Source organism: Aotus nancymaae, unplaced genomic scaffold (assembly GCF_030222135.1).
Source record: "Aotus nancymaae isolate 86718 unplaced genomic scaffold, 86718_ANA_hifiasm-v0.15.2.pri h1tg000006l, whole genome shotgun sequence".
Lineage (NCBI taxonomy): Eukaryota > Metazoa > Chordata > Mammalia > Primates > Aotidae > Aotus > Aotus nancymaae.
Window position 1 is genome coordinate 52,368,505 of NW_026988417.1, and position 23,855 is coordinate 52,392,359.

The window sequence follows — 23,855 nt, forward strand, 5'->3', positions numbered from 1 at the left end:
TCTATCTATCTATCTATCTATCTATCTATCTATCTATCTGAGATGGAGTCTTGCTGTCTCCAGGCTGGAGTGCAGTGGCACAATCTTGGTTCACTGCAACCTCTGCCTCCCGGGTTCAAGGGATTCCCCTGCCTCAACCTCCCGAGTAGCTGGGACCACAGGTGCACGCCACCACGCTGGGGTAATTTTTTGGTATTTTAGTAGATGGGGTTTTACCATGTTGGCCAGGATGGTCTTGATCTCCTGACCTTATGATCTGCCTGCTTCAGCCTCCCAAAGTGCTGAGATTACAGGCGTGAGCCACTGCACCGAGCTTGTGTGTTTTTTAAAATAAAATTTTTTTTCTTTTGTTAACTCTACCCCTTTGACAGATTAATTTGTATGTTTAATTGAAGAGTTAAGTTTATTCTTTTAAAACGTTCTATTGATTAGATTAGAACACAGTTCTAATTGTCTGGAATTGTTATCTTTGTTCTCTGGTCACTTTGTACTTTTGATGACCCTAACCAAGGAGAGGGCACATGAAACCATATAGATCATTAATTCAAAACCATTTTAACAGTTTGATACAAACTCAGAGCACATGGTGTGTACAGTCTTTATTTACTTTTGGTATGTTAAGTCTCTTTTTGTCTTCTGCCTTAAGAAAGCAGTTATCAGATCCTTTTGTAGCTCATAAGTGTGATGATTGGGTGTGAGATGAGCCTTCCTTAAACATTGTTATAAACCTTGTTAGCACATTACCTGTCTTATGTGAAAAATCTTTCTAAGAAAAGAGGAAAAAAGAGAAAGTGATTAGGTTTAAAACTTGACGTTTTTGTGATATGGATACTGACTGGAAAGTCCCCATTTCAGTAAAATGGATTAATTTTGCCAGTTTATAGAGCTGCTTTTACTTAAAATGTTAATGTCAATGAAAATGGAATCATTAAAACTTCTGTGGAAAAAATTATTTACCCTTTTCATGTTTTTTGTTTAATTTCAGCCAAGATATTTACTGAAGTTTGAACAAATTTATCTTTCCAAGCCTACCCATTGGGAAAGAGATGGTGCTCCTTCACCAATGATGCCCAATGAAGCTAGATTAAGAAATCTTACGTAAGAAAGAATTTTTCCTTGTCAGCAGTAGATACTGAAATAGAATTCTGAAAATGTAATTTTAACCACTTGAGGATTTGTTTTAACATATACCCTATTGCTTAACTGTGATCTACTTTTATTTTCAAAGGTATTCTGCTCCACTTTATGTCGATATAACAAAAACAGTCATTAAAGAAGGTGAAGAACAACTTCAGACTCAGCATCAGAAAACTTTTATAGGAAAAATTCCAATTATGTTGCGGTCAACTTACTGCCTTTTGAATGGCTTGACAGATCGTGATCTTTGTGAGTTAAATGAATGCCCTTTGGATCCTGGTGGCTATTTCATTATTAATGGATCAGAAAAGGTATAGTAACATTATTTTAAAAAATTACAAAATGGTAGTTAAAATTCAGTTTAAAGTTGAAATGAAAAAAATAAAATTTTCATGCAGGATAACTTGATAGTGACAGTTGACTTATTTATGGTGTGACAGCTAAACTTATGTAAACCAAAGCTTTATTTAGCTGTATATAGTATGCACTTGAAATTTGGTCAGTTTTCGTCGGTTTTGGAGCTTATATATTTCTATGAAGTATTTATGCAAAATGGAGTTTGTAAAGTTCAAGAATTAAATATTTCAGTGAGCCTATATGATCAGATTAAATTAAGATGTAGATTTTACTCTCTTCTTCTGTGACCTTTTGAATTTCATGGCTGTAACTTTCTTCTTGTCCAAATAGGTTCTGATTGCCCAAGAGAAAATGGCAACAAACACAGTTTATGTGTTTGCTAAAAAGGATTCTAAATATGCCTACACAGGAGAGTGTAGGTCCTGTCTCGAGAATTCTTCCCGACCCACCAGTACTATATGGGTTAGCATGCTGGCAAGAGGAGGACAGGTACGGACTGGATATGATGTTATTTGGGTTTATTCCTTTTTGCCTTATTTTAAAATTTACTAGACTGCATTCTTGGTCCAAAAAAGCTTTTCTGAAGCAAATTATTGTTGTTATATGTTGTATTGTTTACCTATTGCTGTGTAACAAATTACTTCTCTAGCAACATTTATCATCTCATGGTTTTTGTGAATTAGGAATCTGGGTGCAGTTTGGCCAAGCATCTCTCACAAGGCTGCAATCAGGTGTTTCCCTGGGCTGCTGTAATCTCAAGGCTCATTCACGTGGTTGTCTGCAGGGTTTAGTTCTTCATTGGCTTTTGGACTGAGTCTCAGGTCTTTGTTGGCTATTGACTGGTAGCCTTTCTTAGTTCTTTGCCATGTGGGCCTCTGCATATAGCACTTGACAGCAGCATAGCAGCTTGCTTCTTCAGAGAGAGTAACCAAAAAGAGCCAGAGAGAGAGAGTGTGAGTAAGGTGAAAATTACTGTTTTATAACTTAAAAGTGATAGCAACATCTTGTCATTTTTGCTATGTTCTTTTTGTTAGTTGCAAGTCAGTAAGTCAGTATATTCAGCCCACACTGAGGAGGATATTACAAGGGCAATATTAGGAGTCAGAGATCATTGGGTACCATCTTAGAAGCTGCACACCATTGGCATAGTTATAAGCATAGGTTGCTTATAACAATGGAATCTGGTAGTAGCTAGCAGTTCTTAAACATTTGCTGTATGCCAATATGTTATTCAGATTGCTTGATTTAATCTTTACAGCTATTTTGAAAAGTAATTGTAATTAACTGTATTTCAGCTCATGTATATTTTTAAATTTTTTTTAATTTTTAATTTTTTTGATAGACATTTAGGTTTCCAGTCTTGTGATCTTACAGTCTGTAGAGTCTAACATTAGTTTTGTAAGCCTTATGCAAATGAAGAAGTTGAAGATCAGAGTTTTTACTCTCCTTAAGTTTAAATGCAGATAGAGAATAGGTGTTTTAAATAATTAAAATGGTTTTTATTTGTAAATGAGACTGAATGGTTTTTGGTAACTGGTGTTTCCATTTGTTTTTTTTTTTTTTTGTAATTTTTAATAAAGTTTTATTTTAAATTTAATAATTATGCAGGTTTGGGATGCAGTGTGATGTTTTGATGCATGTATACAATGTGAAATGGTCAAATTAGGATGCTTAGCATACCTGTCATCTCAAGCATGTTTTTCATTCATATGTATGTGTATTTTATACTTTAAGTTCTGGGGTACATGTGTGGAATGTGCAGCTTTGTTACATAGGTATACATGTGCCATGGTGGTTTGCCGCATCCATCAACCCGTCCTCTACATTAGATATTTCTCCTAACGCTATGCCTCCCCCAGACCCCCACCCTGATACAGGCCCCGGTGTGTGATGTTCCCCTTCCTGTGTTCATGTATTCTCATTGTTCAACTCCCACTTAAGAGTGAGAACATGCAGTGTTTGGTTTTCTGTTCTTGTATTAGTTTGCTGAGAATGATGGTTTTCAGCTTCATCCATGTCCCTGCAAAGGACCTGAACTCATCCTTTTTTATAGCTGCATAGTATTCCATGGTGTATATGTGCCACGTTTTCTTTATCCAGTCTATCTTTGATGGGCATTTGGGTTGGTTCCAGGACTTTGCTATTGTGAATAATGCTGCAGTAAACATATGCATGCATGTGTCTTTATGGTAGAATGAGTTATAATCCTTTGTGTATATACCTAGTAGTGGGACTACTGGGTCAAATGGTATTTCTGGTTCTAAATCCTTGAGAAATCACCACACTGTCTTCCTCAATGGTTGAACTAATTTACACTCCCACCAACAGTGTAAAAGTGTATTTCTCCACATCCTCCCCAGCATCTGTTGTTTCCTGACTTTTTAATGATTGCCATTCTAACTGGTGTGAGAGGGCATCTCATTGTAGTTTTGATTTGCATTTTTCTTTTTTTTTTTTTTTTGAGACGGAGTTTCGCTCGTTACCCAGGCTGGAGTGCAATGGCGCGATCTCGGCTCACCGCAACCTCCGCCTCCTGGGTTCAGGCAATTCTCCTGCCTCAGCCTCCTGAGTAGCTGGGATTACAGGCACGTGCCACCGTGCCCAGCTAATTTTTTGTATTAGTAGAGACGGGGTTTCACTATGTTGACCAGGATGGTCTCGATCTCTTGACCTCGTGATCCACCCGCCTCGGCCTCCCAAAGTGCTGGGATTACAGGCTTGAGCCACCGCGCCCGGCCTGATTTGCATTTTTCTAATGACCTGTGATGATGAGCTTTTTTTCATATGTTTGTTGGCTGCATAAATGTCTTCTTTTGAGAAGTGTCTGTTCATGTCCTTTGCCCACTTTTTGATGGGGTTGTTCTTTTCTTGTAAATTTAAGTTCTTTGTAGATTCTGGATATTAGCCCTTTGTCAGATGGATAGATTGCAAAGATTTTTCTCCTATTCTGTGAGTTGTCTGTTCACTTTGATGATAATTTGTTTGGCTGTGCAGAACCTTTTTAGTTTATTTAGATCCCATTTGTCAATTTTGTCTTTTGTTGCCATTGCTTTTGGTGTTTTAGTCATGAAGTCTTTGCCCATGCCTGTGTCCTGAATGGCATTGCCTAGGTTTTCTTCTATGGTTTTTATGGTTTAAGGTCTTATGTTTAAGTCTTTAATCCATCTTGAGTTTATTTTTGTATAAGGTGTAAGGAAGGGGTCCAGTTTCAGTTTTCTGCATGTGGCTAGCCAGTTTTCCCAACACCATTTATGAAATAGGGAATCCTTTCCCCATTGCTTGTTTTTGTCAGGTTTCTCAAAGATCAGGTGGTTGTAGATGTGCGGCATTATTTCTGAGGCCTCTGTTCTGTTCTATTGGTCTATGTATCTGTGTTGGTACCAGTACCATGCTGTTTTGGTTACTGTAACCTTGTAGTGTAGTTTGAAGTCAGGTAGCATGATGCCTCTAGCTTTGTTCTTTTTGCTTAAGATTGTCTTGGCTATACAGGCTCCTTTTTGGTTTCATATGAAATTTAAACTAGTTTATTCTAATTCTGTGAGGAAAGTCAATGGTAGCTTGATAGGGATAGTATTGAATCTGTGAATTACTTTGGGCAGTATGGCCATTTTCTTGATATTGATTGTTCTTATCCATGAGCATGGAATGTTTTTCCATTTGTTTGTGTACTCTCTCGTTTCATTGAGCAGTGGTTTGTAGTTCTCCTTGAAGAGGTCCTTCACATCCCTTGTAAGTTGTATTCCTAGGTATTTAATTATCTTTGTAGCAGCTGTGAATGGGAGTTCACTTATGATTTGGCTCTCTGTTTGTCTATCATTGGTGTATAGGAATGCTTGTGAATTTTGCACATCGAATTTGTATCCTGAGACTTTGTTGAAGTTGCTTATCAGCTTTAGGAGATTTTGGGCTAAGACAGTGGGGTTTTCTAAATATACAATCATGTCATCTACAAACAGAGACAATTAGACTCTCTCTTCTTATTTGAATATCCTTTATTTCTTTCTCTTGCCTGATTGCACTGGCCAGAACTTCCAATACTATGTTGACTAGGAGTGGTGAGAGAGGGCATCCTTGTCTTGTGCCAGTTTTCAAAGGGAATGTTTCCAGTTTTTGCCTGTTCAGTGTTATATTGGCTGTGGACTTGTCATAAGTAGCTCTTGTTATTTTGAGATACATTCTATCAATACCTAGTTTATTGAGAGTTTTTAGCATGAAGGGGTGTTGAATTTTATTGAAGGCCTTTTCTGCATCTATTGAGATAATCATGAGGTTTTTGCCATTGGTTCTGTGTATGTGATGGATTATGTTTGTAGATTTGCATATGTTGAACCAGCCTTGCATCCCAGGGAGGAAGCCGACTTGATTGTGGTACATAAGCTTTTTCATATGCTGCTGTATATTCGGTTTGCTGGTATTTTATCGAGGATTTTTGCATTGATGTTCATCAGGGATATTGGCCTGAAATTTTCTTTTTTTGTTGTGTCTCTGCCTGGTTTTGGTATCAGGATGATGCTGGCCTCATAAAATAAGTTAGGGAGGATTCCCTCTTTTTCTGTTGTTTGGAATAGTTTTAGAAGGAATGGTATCAGCTCCTCTTTATACCTCTTGTAGAATTCGGCTGTGAATCTGTCTGGTCCTGGACTTTTTGTGTTTGGTAGGCTATTAATTATTGCCTCAATTTCTGAACTTGTTATTGGTCTATTCAGAGATTCAGCTTCTTCCTGGTTTAGATTTGGGAGGGTGTATGTGTCTAGGAATTTATCCATTTCTTCTAGATTTTCTAGTTTATTTGCATAGAGGTTTTTATAGTATTCTCTGATGGTAGTTTGTATTTCTGTGGGATCAGTGGTGATATCCCCTTTATCATTTTTTATTGTATCTATTTGATTCATCTCTCTTTTCTTCCTTATTAGTCTGGCTAGCGGTCTATTTTGTTGATCTTTTCAAAAAACCAGCTCCTGGATTCATTGATTTTTTTTTTTTTTGTAGGTTTTTTCGTGTCTCCATCCTCTTCAGTTCTGCTCTGATCTTAGTTATTTCTTGTCTTCTGCTAGCTTTTGAATTTGTTTGACCTTGCCTCTCTAGTTCTTTTAATTCTGATGTTAGGGTGTCGATTTTAGATCTTTCCTGCTTTCTCTTGTGGGCATTTAGCGCTATTAATTTCCCTCTAGACTGCTTTAAATGTGTCCCAGAGATTCTGGTACGTTATGTATTTGTTCTCACTGGTTTGAAAGAACTTCTTCATTTCTGCCTTAATTTTGTTATTTACCGAGTAGTCATTCAGGAGCAGGTTGTTCAGTTTCCATGCAGTTGTGCAGTTTTGAGTGAGTTTCTTAATCCTGAGTTCTAATTTGATTGCACTGTGGTCTGAGAGACTCTTTGTTATGATTTCCATTCTTTTGCATTTGCTAAGGAGTGTTTTACTTCCAATTATGTGGTCAATTTTAGAATAAGTGTGATGTGGTGCTGAGAAGAATGTATACTCTGTTGATTTGGGGTGGAGAGTTCTGTAGCTATCTATTAGGTGTGCTTGGTCCAGAGCTGAGTTCAAGTCCTGAATATCCTTGTTGATTTTCTGTCTCGTTGATTTGTCTAATATTGACAGTGGGGTGTTAAAGTCTCCCACTATTATTGTGTGGTAGTCTAAATCTCTTTGTAGGTCTCTAAGAATTTACTTTATGAATCCGGGTGCTCTTGTATTGGGAGAATATATATTTAGGATAGTTAGCTCTTCTTGTTGTGTTGATCCCTTTACCATTATGTAATGCCTTTGTCTGTTTCGATCTTTGTTGGTTTAAAGTCTGTTTTATCAGAGAATAGGATTGCAACTCCTGCTCTTATTTGCTTGGTAAATATTCCTCCATCCCTTTATTTTAAGCCTGTGTTTGTCTTTGCACATGAGATGAGTTGCCTGAATACAGCACACTGATGGGTCTTGACTCTTTATCCAACTTGCTGGTCTGTGTCTGTGTCTGTGTCTTTTAATTGGGGCATTTAGCCCTTTTACATTTAATGTTAATATGTAAAATTTATCCTGTAATTATGATGCTAGCTGGTTATTTTGCCCCTTAATTGATGCCATTTCTTCATAGTGTCCGTGGTCTTTACAGTTTGGTATGTTTTTGGAGTGCCTGGTACTGGTTGTTCATTTCCATGTTTAGTGCTTCTTTCAGGAGCTCTTGTAAGGCAGGTGTGGTGGTGACAAAATCTCTCAGCATTTGCTTGTCTGTAAAGGATTTTATTTCTCCTTTGCTTATGAAGCTTAGTTTGTCTGGATATGAAATTATAGGTTGAAAATTCTTTGAGAATGTTGAATATTGGCCCCCACTCTCTTCTGGTTGTAGGGTTTCTGCAGAAAGATCCACTGTTAGTCTGATGGGCTTCCTTTTGTGGGTAACAAGACCTTTCTCACTGGGTGCCCTTAACAGTTTTTCCTTCATTTCAACCTTGATGAAATTTTTTTTCTTTTTCTTTTTCTTTTTTTTGAGACGGAGCTTTGGTCTTGTCACCCAGGCTGAAGTGCAATGGCACGATTTTGGCTCATTGCAACCTCCTCCTCCCAGGTTCAAGTGATTCTCCTGCCTCAGCCTCCTGAGTAGCTAGAATTACAGGCACCTGCCACCATGCCCAGCTAATTTTTGTATTTTTAGTAGAGACGGGGTTTCGCCATTTTGGCCAGGCTGGTCTTGAATGCCTGACCTTGTGATCCGCCCACCTCTGTCTCTCAGAGTGCTGGGACTACAGGCGTGAACCACCGTGCCCAGCCTTTCATAATATTTTATTTGTAAGGTAAGCATTCTTCCCATGTGCACAACATTACTGGGTATTGTAAGAGATCATTAAAACACACAATCCTTATAGAGAAGACAGCCAGGTGTGGTGGCTCATGCCTGTAATCTCAGCACTTTGGGAAGCTGAGGTGGGTGGACTGCTTGAGCCCGGGAGTGTGAGACCAGCCTGGACACCATGGCAAAACACTGTCGCTAGCAAAACAACAACAAAACCCCCAAAATTAGCTGGGTGTGATGGCAAGCGCCTGTAGTCCCGGTTACTCCGGAAGCTGAGGTGGGAAGATGGCTTGGGTGCTGAGGTTGCAGTGAGCTGAGATCGGTGCCAGGTGCACTCTAGCATGGGTGACAGAGCCAGACTCTGTCTCGAAAGAAAGAGAGAAGGGTGGGGAGGGGAGGGGAGGGGATGGTTTTCTTGGGAATACAAGCTTTAGATATTAAATGATAGTAACACAGCGCAGAGGCCAAATGACACCTATTATATATAACAGTTTTATAGAAATTTAGAGGAGAATGAGATTACTAGTATGGTGTGTCCATGCAAACTATGTTTTTTTGAGACAGGATCTCACTCTGTTGCCAAGGCTGAAGTGCAGTGGTTGAGATCTTGCCTCACTGCAACCTCCATCTCCTGACTTAAGCGATTCTCATACCTCCGCCTCCAAAGTAGTTAGATTACAGGCATGCACCACCACACCTGGCTAATTTTTGTGTTTTTTAGTAGAGACAGGGTTTCACTATGTTGCCTAGGATGGTCTCAAACTTCTGAGCTCAAGTAACCTGCCCGCCTTGGCCTGCCAAAGTACCGGGATCATAGTTGTGAGCCACTGCCTGGACCAGTTCATGACACTTCATAGAGAAGATGGGATTTGACTTACACTTTGAAAGATAGTGTAGATTTATATAAGCAGAGAGAAACTGGAAGTACATTCTTATTGGAAAAGAGTGGGGATGAGTGTTTGGAGACTCACTGGAAGATAGCTTTGATTGAACTGGATGGAGTATGTTGAATAATGAGTGACAAGTAGATGATCAGGGTGGATCTGGATTAGTGGATTTTAACTAAAGGTTCACATCAATAACCTAAGACTCTTCTAAGTACAAAAGGGGGCCACCTTTCCAAATCTGCTGACCCAATAATGGAAATGGGGGCAGAATGTACAAGTATTTGATGGGAATGGGGGCAGAATGATAAAAGGATGAGTCAGCTAAGATACTGTGATTTCTATTGTGAGGTTCCAGGAGAGTGGTGAACGTCCAGTAATTGGTTTAGGAGAGAACGTAATAACTTCAGTTTTGGACAAGATTTTTGGGGAGCGCATGTTGTAGACATTATTTATTTTTCTTTAAAAATTTTTAAAAATATTTATAGAGATGAGTTCCCACTATGTTGTCCAGGGTGGTCTTGAACTCTTGGTCTCAAGCAGTCCTCCTGCTTTGGCCTCCCAAAGTGTTGGGATTATATGCATGAACCACCATGCCCAGCTATATTATTTTTTAATGTTCTGCTTGTTCTGAAATAAGATCTATGATGAAACAAATAGTAGACTAAATGGAATAATTGATGTCCAAGTAGAAACAACCAGTTGGCAATTGGAGATATGGGGGCACAGGAAAAAGATCAAGATGAAGATTTGGGTGTCACTTATGAAAAGTTGTTACTGAACAAACCCATGAGAGGAGTTCTAAAGAAGGAGGCCTGTGGTGGGAGGAGGAAGATGATGGAAGTTATTAGAGGAATCGTAATAATGTAGGGTTATGATGCCAAGGGAAGATAGAGTGAAATTGATATTTAATCAGAAAAATATGATTAAAACTGAGAAATCAGGTATGTCATAGGCTAGTAACTTTTAATTTGTTTTTGTATGTGTGTACAATTAAAGAGAGAGAAATTGGAAAAAAGAAGCTGTGTGAAAGAGGCTGTTAATTTTGAAACATTGAAACAAGGAAATGCCTCACAGACCGGCTCTGATTTAATATTTATTTTTCATTGTGTGCTTAGCTTTTCTCCATATTTGTCTGTTCATATTCTCTCTCTTTTTTTTAACCCCTCATCTCTTTCTTTCTTCAGAGGTTTGTTTTTGGAGTGGGAGGTGGGGTGGGAAGAGTTAAGGAATCAGTATTCATATTCTTTTGCAGCCAAAAGTAATTTCCAAATACAGTATTGGATAATTCTGAGAGAATCTTGGCAGGCAGATAGGAGAGAATGGAAGTTCTCTTAGGTCTAAGTGACCCACCTGTGTGTAAAATTAGTACACTTGTTTCAGTGGTTTTGAAAAACTATCATAGGAGGTTCCTCATAGTATGGGAGGCATGCTTCTTTTGAAATATGCACAAATAATATATGTATTAAATGGTTCTCTTCATGTTTTTATATTGCTGCGAGCTTTGGTATATTCATGTTCTAACGATACTTTCTTTTTCTAGGGTGCAAAAAAGAGTGCTATTGGTCAGCGCATTGTGGCAACTCTACCATATATCAAGCAAGAAGTTCCCATCATTATTGTGTTCAGAGCATTAGGTTTTGTGTCTGACAGAGATATTTTAGAACACATTATTTATGATTTTGAAGATCCAGAGATGATGGAAATGGTAATGTGAAAGCAAAATGTATTCAGAGCTTTATAAGAGATTTAGAGTTACTGATTGTTGCTAACCTTAAAACGTAGTAGAAAGCTGTTCTGAAGAGTAATTTAGCTGTCACAAATCTCATGCCATTTACTGTGTAGTAGAAGCTGTCAGCCCTTCCTGGGCCTCACTTCTGTCAGTTTGGTATAAAATAGACATGAAAACCAGAGGCAGCTGGAGTTAATAACAGCAGCAAGAAGAAGTAGTGGTAAGGAAGCTTGCAGAAACACACCAGCTTGGTGCAATTTAGTAAAAAGGGAAAATGAGTAGTTGATGTCTGTTGTTTAACTTTTTATATTGAAATAATTCAGATTTACAAAAAAGTTACAAAACGGCCAGGCATGGTGATTCATGCCTATAATCCCAGCACTTTGGGAGGCCAAGGCGGGAGGATCACTTGAGTCCAGGAGTTTGAGACCAGCCTGGGCAACATAGGGAGAGCCGTCTCTACAAAAAAAATACAAAAGCCAGGCATGGTGGCATGTGCTTGTAGTCCCTGCTACTGAGGAGGCTGAAGTGGGAGGATCACTTGAGTCCAGGAGGTGGAGGCTGCAGTGAGCCCTAATCATGCCTTCCCACTCTAGCCTGGAGTGACAGAGTGAGACCTTATCTCAAAAAAAAAAAAAAAGTTGCAAGAATAATATAGAAAAGTCTTACATGCGCTTCACCCAAATTCACCATTTGTTACTTTTGTCACATTTGCTTTATCATTCATTCTTTCTATAATAACACATTTTTTCTTTCCTGGACCACTGGAGAGTTAAGTTATAGGCAACAGCCCTTTACTCCCAAACACTTCAGTGTATGTTTCCTAAGAATCAAGATAATCACTTATATAGTCACAGTATAATTATTTAAATTAGAAAATTTTACTTAGATACAATACTGTTAATGTATAGATCTTACTCAGATTTTTGTCAGTTGTCCTGATAATAGTGAAAACTATTAAGTAGTAAGATCTGTACATTAATAGTGTATAATAATTTAAGTTTAATATCTTTTTTTTTTCCTGAGACAGAGTTTTACTCAGTCGCCCAGGCTGGAGTGCAGTGGCATGATCTCAGTGCACTGCAACCTCCACCTCTTGGGTTCAAGTGTTCTCTTGCCTCAGCCTCCTGAGTAACTAGGATTACAGGTGCATGCCACTACATATTTGTACTAGAGATGGGGTTTTGCCACATTGGCCAGGCTGGTCTCGAACTCCTGACCTCAGGTGATCCCTCCACCTCCGCTTCTTAAAGTGTTGGGATTACAGGCGTGAGCCACTGTGACTGGCCAAGTTTAATATCTTATATAGTTCAGAGTCCAATTCAGAATCATGCATTGCATTTTGTTCGTGTGTCTTTTAAAGTCTTTTAAAATCTTTCCTTGGCCTTTGTTTGTTTTTTTTTTTTTTTTTTTGGGAGACAAGGTCTTACTTTGTCACCCAGGCTGGAGTGCAGTGGTGCAATCTCAGCTCACTGCAACCTCCACTTCCTGGATTCCAGGGTTCTCCTGCCTCAGCCTTCCCAGTAGCTGGGATTATAGGCATGCACCACCCACACCTGGCTAGTTTTTGTATTTTTAGCAGAGACGGGGTTTCACCATGTTGGCCAAGCTGGTCTCGAACTCCTGATCTCAAGTGATCTGCCGCCTCAGCCTCCCAAACTGCTGGGATTACAGGCGTGAACCACCATGCCCGGCCTCCTTGGCCTTTCTTTGTCTTTCATAACATATAAGGTTTATAGAGGGCAGGCCATTTATTTGGTAGAATTGTCCTTAATTGAGTTTTTCATATAATTTCCCCATGATTAGTTTCAGTTTATGCATTTTTTAGCAGAAAAAATGCTTAAGGAATATGTGCTTCCCAGAGCGTCTCAAGAGTCATGTTTGTCATTTTGCCCCAGTAGTGGTACTGTTAACTTTGATTGCTTCACAGTCGTGTCTGTTAGGTGCCTCCACTGTAAGGTTACTACTTTTGTGAGAACCTTTTATGGGAAGGGTTTTTGGGGTTATATATCCAATTCCTTATCAGTTTTTTTCCCTTGGTGTTCCTGTCTGAACAGTAAATGATATTCTTAAAGTTGTCTTAAATTGTCCAGAGTGTTTAAGACTACAGAGAAATAAGGTAAACTGCAGGCTAAATCTTTGTCACAAAGTTAGAATGGGGAGTGCATTTTAGTTATCTGAATATTTGTTGATGTGGTTACATGAGAAAAATGGGTTCTGGTTAGATTTTACTTTCAGATTTTGCTTTCAGATTTTGCCAGTAGTTATATGCCTCATTATTATTATTATTTGAGGCAGGGTCTCACTCTGTCACCCAGGCTGAAGTGCAGTGGTGAAATCATGGCTCACTGCAGCCTTGACTTCCGGGGCACCAGTAATCCTCCCACCTCAGCCTCCTGAGTAGCTGGGACCACAGGTATGCACCGCCATGCTTGGCTAATTTTTTGTATTTTTGGTAGAGATGGGGTTTTGCCATGTTGCCCAGGTTGATTTTAAACTTTTGAGCTTAAACGGTTCACACTCCTCAGCCTCACAAAATGCTGGGATTACAGGCATGAGCCACAGCGCCCAGCCCCAACCCGAAGTTTACGTAGTAAAGTGAAAAATATGATATGCTTTATGTATGTTACCTCTTTGAGTATTACTGTTTGTTTTTTCAGCACTTAGGAAGCTTAGGCCAATTTTATTTTATTTTTTTTGCTTAGGCCAATTTTTTACAAGTCTCTGAGTCAAGCATTCACTTCATAAAACTACTTTTTTCTTCTAAAAGTACATTATTATTGTTACTCCTTTTTTTCTAATCTATATTTTAACGAAATAGTTTTTTTTTTTTTTAACAACAATGGCATTTTCCTTTAAAAAAGTATCCCTTTGATTTACTGTACTTATCTGTGGCCTTGCTTTGACTGGTTACAGGGCTTTTTTCTGATCTTTGTTTCCATGATTGGAATTTCGATGTTTAAACTTGTGGAATGGTCCTTGCTTTTGTAGCACCTATACTAATATTGGAACGATATAGAGGTTAGCACGCCTCTGTGTAAGGATGACATACAAATTTGAGAAGTGTTTCATATTTTTGTTTGACCCTTGGGTCCTCTACCTGTCTTTAAAAAAAAAATTTGTGGATCAGTGATAAAAAGACAAGCAATCAAGGGCAAGAAAGGCATTTCAGTGCCTGGGATAAGATCAAAGGGTACTTACAGAGGTCAGAGTTTTCAAATGTTACCCTTCATTTCTCGTGCTCATTATTGTGTATAGTTGGAAATTTAGAATATTAGAATTGGTGTCAACTTAGAAATTATTTTATGTAACCCTTTTGTAGTTAGGAAATCCATTACATGCCTTCTCAGAGGCCACAGATAGTGGCAGGAATGGAATGCAGGTCTCTTTCACAGTGTGCTTTTAAATTAACCTTTGGGTTGGGCACGGTGGCTCATACCTGTAATCTCAGCACTTTGGGAGGCTGAGACAGGCGGATCACAAGGTCAGGAGTTCGAGACCATCCTGGCCAACATGGTGAAATCCCATCTCTACTAAAAATACAAAAATTAGCTGGGCATGGTGGTATGCGCCTGTAGTCTCAGGTACTCAGGAGGCTGAGGCAGGAGAATTGCTTGAACCTGGGAGGCTGAGGCTGCATTGAACCAGAATCTCACCATGGCATTCCAGCTAGGGCAACAGGGTGAGACCGTGTCTCAAAAAATGAAATAAAGTAAAAATAGTCTCCATTGCAAAATATTGGGTTTAATTTAAATCTTTTTTTATATCCAGGGTACACACTGATTGCAAATTTATTTTTCTTTTGTAGATTTAGGTTCTCACTTCTTTCCCAGCATGGTTTTGAACTCCTGGGCTCAAACCATCCTCCTGTTTTGGCCTCCCAAAGTGTTAGGATTATAGGAGTGAGCCACCCCACCCAGGCTAAACATTTTTTAATACCAAAACTGAAAACAGTCTGGCACATTTATCCATTTGTAGTTCAGTGAATTTTAATTTGACTATGAAAATTCTGTAAATTGATTTTAGGTATCTGGGACTTTATTTTGCCATTGGTAAAATGTAAAAAAGAAACAGTACTCTTTTTTTTTTTTGAGACAAGGTCTCTGTCACCCAGGGTGGAGTACAGTGGCACCATCTCAGCTGACTGCAACCTCTACCTCCCAGGTTCAAGTGATTTTCTCACTTCAGCCTCCCAAGTAGCTGGGACTATAGGCGTGTGCCACTGCAGCCGGCTGATTTTTGTATTTTAGTAGAGGCAAGGTTTCGCTGTGTTGTCCAGACAAGTCTCAAACTCTTGGACTTAAGCGATCTGCTCACCTTAGCCTCTTAAAGTGCTGGGATTACAGGCATGAGATGAGCCACTGCTCCGAGCCACACACTACTCTTTTTATAATGGAATTATTTGTATTATCTAGAAAGTATAGTTACCTGTGCTGATGAGTGGATTTTGTCAGAGATCTCTAGATCTCTGAGGTATCTTCTAAGATTTTGTGATTTCTTGATTTTCTAAAAATGCTTGCATATTTTATTAGGTTTGTAGGGATGCTTGGTGTGTTATAAACTAAGTGGCAGTTTACTCATTATAAGTTAACAACATGAATTTGAAAATAACTTTTATTTAAATTGTCTTATAGGTTAAACCTTCTCTCGATGAAGCTTTTGTCATCCAAGAACAGAATGTTGCACTAAATTTCATTGGTTCAAGAGGGGCAAAGCCTGGTGTTACTAAAGAGAAAAGAATTAAATATGCAAAGGAAGTTTTACAAAAAGAAATGCTCCCTCATGTTGGTGTCAGTGATTTTTGTGAGACCAAAAAAGCCTATTTCTTGGGGTACGTTAAATTTCATTGTTTTAAGTTCTTTATCAAGATATAGTTGAGATAAAGGTTTTTCTTAAAGTTAAAAATGATGTTTTTAACATATAAGTCAAGAAAAAAAAGCTTAAAACTGTTTTCTTTCTTTCTTTTTTTTTTTTTAAGCTATATGGTTCATAGGTTACTTCTAGCAGCTTTGGGTAGAAGAGAACTAGACGACAGAGATCACTATGGAAACAAGAGATTGGATCTTGCTGGGCCGCTGCTTGCATTCTTATTTAGAGGGTAAGCAATTACATAATGAAGTTGTTAAAGCAGGGAGATTTATTTCACTTGAGATTGGTCATTGCACATGGCCAAGCTAAACTGTATTGGCACCCACGTTGGGTGCTTATAAAGTTAGCTACATTTTTTTTGCTGCTTGCTCAGATTTAGTTTTGGTTCGTGTCTAGGAAAGCCAGGTTTATGAGGAAAATATATTATGTGTTTATATATTCTTTATTCCTCTGGTAGCTTTGTAAGATGTTTGAGAAAGCTGAATTATTGTCTTGGTTTTCCTAAGGGTATTGGATTTTGTCCTGCTTTTGTATTTTTGTACACATATATACAAAAGCTGGAGAGAAATATTTAAAAATACTATCAGTGATAGTCTCTCAGTATTGGTATTATGTGCGATTTTTAATTTTATTCTTGATGTTTTTATATTTTCCATATTTCCTATAATTGGAAAAAAGGTATTTTCAAAAACGAAATATGTAGACAATATAAAAAGGATAACATTAGCAGTGTTTTGCATGTGTTTTGTTATTTAGTATGTTCTAGATTAGTGTTTTTCACCTTTTTTTTGATACTGCCCCACTAAGGAGCCTCTTTTGACACTTCTTTTTTTTTTTTAAGATGGAATTTCGCTCTTGTCGCCCAGGCTAGAGTGCAGTGGCATGATCTTGGCTCACTGCAACCTCCCCTTCCCGAGATCAAGCAATTTTCCTGCCTCAGCCTCCCAAGTAGCTAGGACTGTAGGCGTATGCCACCATGTCTGGCTAATTTTTGTATTTTTGGTAGAGACGGGGTTTCTCTATGTTGGCCAGGCTGGTCTCAAACTCCTGACCTCAGGTGATCTGTCTGTCTCGGACTCTCAAAGTGCTGGGATTGCCACTGTGCCCCTCCTCTTTTCACATTTTTGTGTAATTGCTCCCCTGCCATATATGTTCATGTACTATACATATGTCTGTGCTCTAGACATAAAAGAGCAATAACAACTTTTACTCTGCCCAAACCATTTTTGCTTGCCTTCCCCACACTTTTTTTTGCAATATTGCTCCTGTTGACAATATTTGTTATAGACTTTTTTTTTTTGAGACGGAGTTTCGCTCTCGTTACCCAGGCTGGAGTGCAGTGGCTCTATCTCGGCTCACCGCAACCTCTGTCTCCTGTGTTCAAGCAATTCTCCTGCCTCAGCTTCCCGAGTAGCTGGGACTACAGGCGTGCGCCACCAGCCCAGCTAATTTTTGTGTTTTTAGTAGAGACGGGGTTTTACCATGTTGACCAAGATGGTCTCGATCTCTTGACCTCGTGATCCACCCGTCTCGGCCTCCCTAAGTGCTGAGATTATAGGCGTGAGCCACCGCGCCCGGCCGTTATAGACTTTTACATGTTTAAAATAATACCATTTTATTCGGCAGCATGTTTAAGAATTTACTTAAAGAAGTGCGGATCTATGCACAGAAATTTATTGATCGAGGAAAGGATTTTAACTTGGAGTTGGCAATTAAAACACGGATCATATCTGATGGCCTAAAATACTCTTTAGCTACTGGAAACTGGGGTGATCAAAAGAAAGCTCATCAAGCCAGAGCTGGAGTATCTCAGGTAAGGGTGTCAACTACGACTACAGGTTCAATAGGAAACATGTTTATAGGACTAGGAGATTGTTTTGTTTGTTGAATGTAGATTATTTTCCTCCTTCCTTCCTTCCTTCCTCCCTCCCTCCCTCCCTCCCTCCCTCCCTCTTTCTTTTATAGAAAGACTTTCTCTCTTGTTGCCCAGGCTGGAGTGCAATGGCGCAATCTTGGCTCACTGCAACCTCCACCTCCTGGGTTCAAGCAATTCTCCTGTTTCAGCCTCCCGAGTAGCTGGGATTACAGGCACCTGCCACCGTGCCCAGCTAATTTTTGTATTTTTCGTAGAGACAGGGTTTCACCATGTTAGCCATGCTGGTCTCGAACTCCTGACCTCAGGTGATCCGCCCACCTCAACCTCCCAAAGTGCTGAGATTACAGGCATGAGCCACTGTGCCTGGTCTCTATTGCTTTCCTTTCTTGGTCAAATATAAAACTACTGGGGACTTTCGAATTATGAACATGAAGTTTTCTTAAATTAGCTGTTAGCATTACTAAGATTTTTGGCTTGCAGTTTAGAAACTCAATTAGCAAATTAGAGTAGCTGTTTAGCAGGTGAGACAGTCCAAGTTAGTGAAGTTTCTATGTCTTAGAAGCTCTATATTAGAAGTTAATCCAGAGAATAAATGGGCATCGCCTCCTTTGTTGGAAAGTGCAGTACTTCTGACACTGGTTTCTATATATTGGTCTATTACACATGTAGGGACTTCTATTCTCAGATGAAGTAATGGAGAAAAGCTTTTTAAAGAGTGTCTCACTATGCATTTTAATGTTATGTATTTGCTTTTCATAGATGATTGAATACCTGTAATGTACTTTATGCCATTTTTTAAGGGGATCTCCCCCTTCTTTGCTTGTTTAAACTACCCTATACCAGTATTACCTGATTGATTTGGCATTCAGACACCAATATCAAGCTCCTTATTCCCAGAAATCTAGATACTCTTAAGAAATTTTGAGGGGCTGCTGTTAGCAAAGTTAAAATTTAAATTCCTTTTAATTCAGTAAGGATTTATTGGGTATATTTGATATTTGTGATACTGAGTTGACAAACATGAATGAGATACTATCTCAGCCTTCAAGGAGCTCATCATTATTTAGCAGAGGAAACAGGTTCATTCATGTGTAGCTCATTATGCCCTGTGCTGTGTTATGATAAATGCCACACTGCAAATTCAGTTCAAGAAATTGTTATTGGGAGCTATGATGTGCCAGGTACTCTGCCACATGCTGGAGATGCAGTGATCCCCAATCTTCAGTAGTTGACAGTCTATGTTTGTAGATAGATGTAAACAGATAATTACAACATGGCATGGTAACTATTATAATAAGAGATGTGCACTACTGCTCTGTGGGAATGCTGGAGAAAGGTACTTAGCACAGCCCGAGAAGGTGAAAAGGAGTTCTTGTTCAGGAGATAAACAGGGTGTAATAGTATGAATTTTTCTCTTACATATTCTGGAATCACAGTTTTGTTTTTCTCTGCTATTTATTTAAAGGATATTTTAGAAGCTAGTTTTCATTTTCCAAGTATTTGCCTTTTTTGTTCAAACTTTTGCCTGAGTGTAATAGTATGAATCACAGAAATGTCCAAACTTTAAAGATTTGTTATTTTTTTCTAGGTGTTAAACCGCCTGACTTTTGCGTCTACTCTTTCTCACCTGCGTCGTTTAAATTCCCCTATTGGTAGAGATGGCAAGCTAGCAAAACCAAGACAGTTGCATAATACGTTGTGGGGAATGGTGTGTCCTGCTGAGACCCCAGAGGTAATACATTAGAATTTATATTCAAGACAAAAAGTCAGTGAGTAATTATGTAGGGCATAATTACTTTTAGAAATAGACTTTTAAAAATTATACAGAGCAGTTTAGAAATAAGATATCATTTATAATTTTATTGTTAGAAAGTAAGAATAAATCTTGAAATCACATTGAAGGAAAAATGTTTATGGAAAAGAAGTTTGATAGGCATGTAACATCAGAATGACTAATACTTAGTTTATTTTTTAGGGCCATGCTGTAGGACTTGTGAAGAATTTAGCCTTGATGGCATATATTTCAGTTGGATCTCAACCATCTCCAATTCTGGAATTTTTAGAAGAATGGAGTATGGAAAATTTGGAAGAAATTTCTCCTGCAGCTATTGCTGAGTGTGTAAAGATGGAATTAGCCTTTTAAACTATAGTTAATCTTTAGTTGTAGCTTAGTATAGAATTGTTAAGTGTAAAATGCTTTTGCTTTTTCATTGTAGTGCAACCAAAATTTTTGTTAATGGCTGCTGGGTTGGAATACATAAAGATCCCGAACAACTTATGAATACCCTAAGGAAATTGCGACGTCAGATGGACATCATTGTGTCTGAGGTAAGAATCTTTAATTAGTTAAGAGGGTGTGGTCTGTGAGATTTTTCAACAAGGCATACAACTAGTAAAAGTTATCTTTTTAATTTTTTTAGTGAATATTATCTTTGCATTGACATCCTTTCTTTGAACTTTATTCCTTTGAACTCTAAAGTGTAAATTTAATTATAAGCTACTGCTAGGCCGGGTGCGGGGGCTCATGCCTGTAATCCTAGCCCTTTGGAAGGTGAAGGTGGGTGGATCACCTGAGGTCAGGAGTTCAAGACCAGCCTGGCCAATATGGTGAAGCCCCATCTCTACTAAAAACACAAAAATTAGCTGGACGTGATGGTATGCGCCTATAATCCCAGCTACTCAGGAGGCTGAGACAGGAGAATCGCTTGAGTCTGGGAGGCAGAGGTTGTAGTGAGGCGAGATTGAGCCACTGCACTCCAGCCTGGGTGACAGAGTGGGACTCTGTCTCAAAAAAAAAAAAATTATTGATTGCTTTAATCTTCTTTTTTATTTTTTAAATTAAAAATTTTTTTTTGTCTTTATCAGCAGCATGAAAATTGTTTTTCATTTCTTTTTTTTTACTTTTTGGCTTGTTTTAATCTTTAGATACATGCTTCTAAAAATTTTGACACATTTTAAATTATTAAGTTATATTTTAGAACTCATAAAGTAAAAATTCTTTAGGGGATCTTTTTATAAAGCTGAGAATACTTTTAAAAAAGGAATAACCATCTGGGATTTATCCTTTGAATCCAGACATTCATTCATAAAATGTGATATACTGCTAATAGATGCCTTTATATTTAGGTGGATATTGAAGTGCTTTGGGATTAGGATGGGGTTTAAAAAAATTATTACAATAAGGCCAGGCCTAGTGGTTCATGCCTGTAATCCCAGCTCTTTGAGAGTCCAAGGTGGGCAGATTACTTGAGGTCAGGAGTTCGAGACCAGCCTGGCCAACATGGCAAAACCCTGCCTCTACTAAAAATAAAAAAAATTAGCCGGGCATGGTGGCATGTGCTTGTAGTCCAGGAAGCTTAGGTATGAGAATAACTTGAATCCAGGAGGCAGAGGTTGCAGTGGGCAGAGGTCACACGGTATTGTACTCCAGCCTGGGCAACAGAGCAAGACTCTGTCTCCAAAAAAAAAAAAACAAAAGGCTAGGTGCAGTGGTTCATGCTTGTAATCCCTGCACTTTGGGTGGCCGAGGCAGGCAGATCACCTGATGTTGGGAGTTCTAGACCAGCCTGACCAACATGGAGAAACCCTGTCTCTACTAAAAATACAAAATTAGCCAGGCATGGTGGTGCATGCCTGTAACCTCAAATCTGATTGAGGGATTAAAGCATGTACCAATGGCCAGGCATGGTAGCTCACGCCTGTAATCCATCACTTTGGGAAGCCAAGGTGGGCAGATCACGAGGTCAGGAGTTCAAGACCAGCCTGGCTAACATAGTGAAACCCCATCTCCCTGCACTTTGGGTGGCCAAGATGGGCAGATCACCTGAGGTTGGGAGTTTGAGACCAGCCTGACCAACATGGAGAAACCCTGTCTCTACTAAAAATACAAAGAAATTAGCTAGGCATAGTGGCATGTGCCTGTAATCCCAGCTACTCGGGAGGCTGACGCAGGAGAATTGCTTGAACTCCAGAGATAGAGGTTACGGTGAGCCGAGATCATGCCATTGCGCTCCAGCCTGGGCAACAAGAGTGAAATTTCATCTCAAAAACAAAACAAAACAATATAGTGTGAACTTTATTATTCTCCCAAGTAAAGGTTTTAGCATACTGTTTGAGGAATGTAGCTCCTAGGCTTTTGACTTTCCCAAATCTACACCTTGGATGAAAGTGGTTTTGAGGAGAAACTGAACACACTTAGCCAGTAGCTGGTCTTTGTATCTAACAAAGCAGAGAAGAGTGGTTGTTCTGGTTGTTCTTGGCCTTTTCCAGCAGCAGGCCTTGAGTTTCTTTTTTTTGGAGAGGGGGACAGAGTCTGGCTCTTGCCCCGGCTGGAGTGCAGTGTTGTGATTTTAGCTCACTGCAACCTCTACCTTCCGGGTTTAAGAAATTCTCATGCCTCAGCCTCCGGAGTAGCTGGGATTATAGACCTGTACCACCATGCTCACCTAATTTTTTTATTTCTATTTTTATTTTTTTGAGATGGAGTTTCGCTCTCTCTCCCAGCCTGGAGTGCAGTGACATGATCTTGACTCACTGCAACCTCTGCCTCTAGGGTTCAAATGATTCTCCTGCCTCAGCTTCCTGAGTAGCTGGGATTACAGGTGCCTGCCACCACGTGGCTAATTTTTGTAATTTTAGTAGAGATGGGGTTTCGCCATGTTGGCCAGCCTGGTGTTGAACTCCTGACCTCAGGTGATCTGCCCGCCTCAGCCTCCCAAAGTGCTGGGATTGTAAGTGTGAGCCACCATGCCCTGCTGATTTTCATGTTTTTGGTAGAGATGGGGTTTTGCCTTAGTTGGCCAGGCTGGTCTTGAACTCCTGGGCTCAAGCCATCTGCCTACCTTGGCCTCCCAAAGTGCTGGGATAACAGATGTGAGCCACTGAGCCCAGCCTGGCCCTGGGTTTTGACCTAGGCTTATTTACAGCTTGAAGGCAGGAAGAGCGTGATTCACTTGAAGGCAGGCAAGGCTAAGAGAAAGCTTAAAAAACAAAATTCTCTCTCTCTCTCTCTGTCTCTCTGTCTCTCTCTCTCTCTCTCTCTCTCTGTATTTTGTTTGTTTGTTTTCGAGACAGAGTCTTGCTCTGTCACCAGGGTGCAGTGCAGTGGCACAATCTTGGCTCACTGCAACCTCTGTCTCCCAGGTTCAAGTGATTCTCCTATCTCAGCTTCCCAAGTAGCTGGGACTACAGGCACATGCCACCAGTGCCCAGCTTATTTTTGTATTTTTAGTAGAGATGGGATTTCACCATGTTGGCCAGGATGGTCTTGATCTCTTGACCTTGTGATCTGCCCGCCTTGGCCTCCCAAAGTGCTAGGATTAGGCGTGAGCCACCGTGCCGGGCCAGTATCTTTATTTTTTAATAGAGGTGGGCTCTTACTGTGTTGCCCGGCTGGTCTTGAACTCCTGGGCTCAAGCACTTCTTCCTGCCTTGGCTTCCTAGTGTTGGGAGCTATGCACCCGGTTGGCTGTATTTTTTGTTTGTTTGTTTTGAGAGGATCTGTCTCTGGTGCCTAGGCTGGAATGTAGTGGCACAATGATCTGTTACTGCAGCCTCTACCTCCTGGGCCCCAGCGATCCTCACACCTCAGGCTCCCAAGTACCACAGGTGTGTGCCACCACACCGAGGTTTTGTTACAGTGTGTATTTATATTTAGCTCTGCTGTTATAGTGAGAAGCAGCCATAGGTAGTACATAACTGAAAAAAACTGTTTACAAAAACAGCTGGTGGATGAGGGCGATAGCCTTTGCTGACCTCTCCAGTTTAGATCTCTATGACTATAAATAGTGTATTTTACTTAAATACCTCTGAGAATGCTTATACCATACAGTAACTTATTTGCCTGCCTCATTGACTACACTATTGGCTTCTTAGAGGCAGGGAACATGTCTTAATATGACTTTGTATTTTCAGCTCTGACCACGTCTTACTGAGTAAATGTTGAACATATAAATGGACCCTATGTCCTTGGACTAGGCATTTTAATCTGTTGGAAAACAATGTTGGGAGGTTCTAAGTGGGAGAATTATGTATATTCTTCAGGAGTCTAGTACTTTTTCTTCATATTTTCTGATACCAGAGGTCCTTATTTTACCTGTTTCTAGCTTGTTGTACCCATTAAGAAGGCTTTCCTGTCAGTTCTGTTTTGACTTACTAAAGAATACCTGTTTCCTGTGGGACTCAAGATACTCTCTGGCCTTTGAGAAGGCACA

General features: G+C 39.5%; 1 protein-coding gene and 2 pseudogenes across 2 annotated transcripts in view; all 3 read left to right on the top strand.

The window, feature by feature from the left end:
• The window catches only part of POLR2B (RNA polymerase II subunit B), a 59,247-nt gene that overhangs the window by 14,781 nt on the left and 20,611 nt on the right, over positions 1-23,855 (top strand). For both annotated transcript variants that reach the window (XM_012441063.2, XM_021670331.2), the window contains 10 exons: positions 986-1,098; positions 1,229-1,448; positions 1,825-1,983; positions 10,710-10,874; positions 15,533-15,729; positions 15,877-15,996; positions 17,394-17,580; positions 19,232-19,375; positions 19,619-19,758; positions 19,860-19,971. In XM_012441063.2, the coding sequence (XP_012296486.1) occupies positions 986-1,098; positions 1,229-1,448; positions 1,825-1,983; positions 10,710-10,874; positions 15,533-15,729; positions 15,877-15,996; positions 17,394-17,580; positions 19,232-19,375; positions 19,619-19,758; positions 19,860-19,971 (1,557 nt within the window). The remainder of the gene's footprint in view (positions 1-985; positions 1,099-1,228; positions 1,449-1,824; positions 1,984-10,709; positions 10,875-15,532; positions 15,730-15,876; positions 15,997-17,393; positions 17,581-19,231; positions 19,376-19,618; positions 19,759-19,859; positions 19,972-23,855) is intronic.
• Positions 661-754, top strand: LOC135272181 (small nucleolar RNA U13; annotated as a pseudogene).
• Positions 13,878-13,976, top strand: LOC135272057 (U6 spliceosomal RNA; annotated as a pseudogene).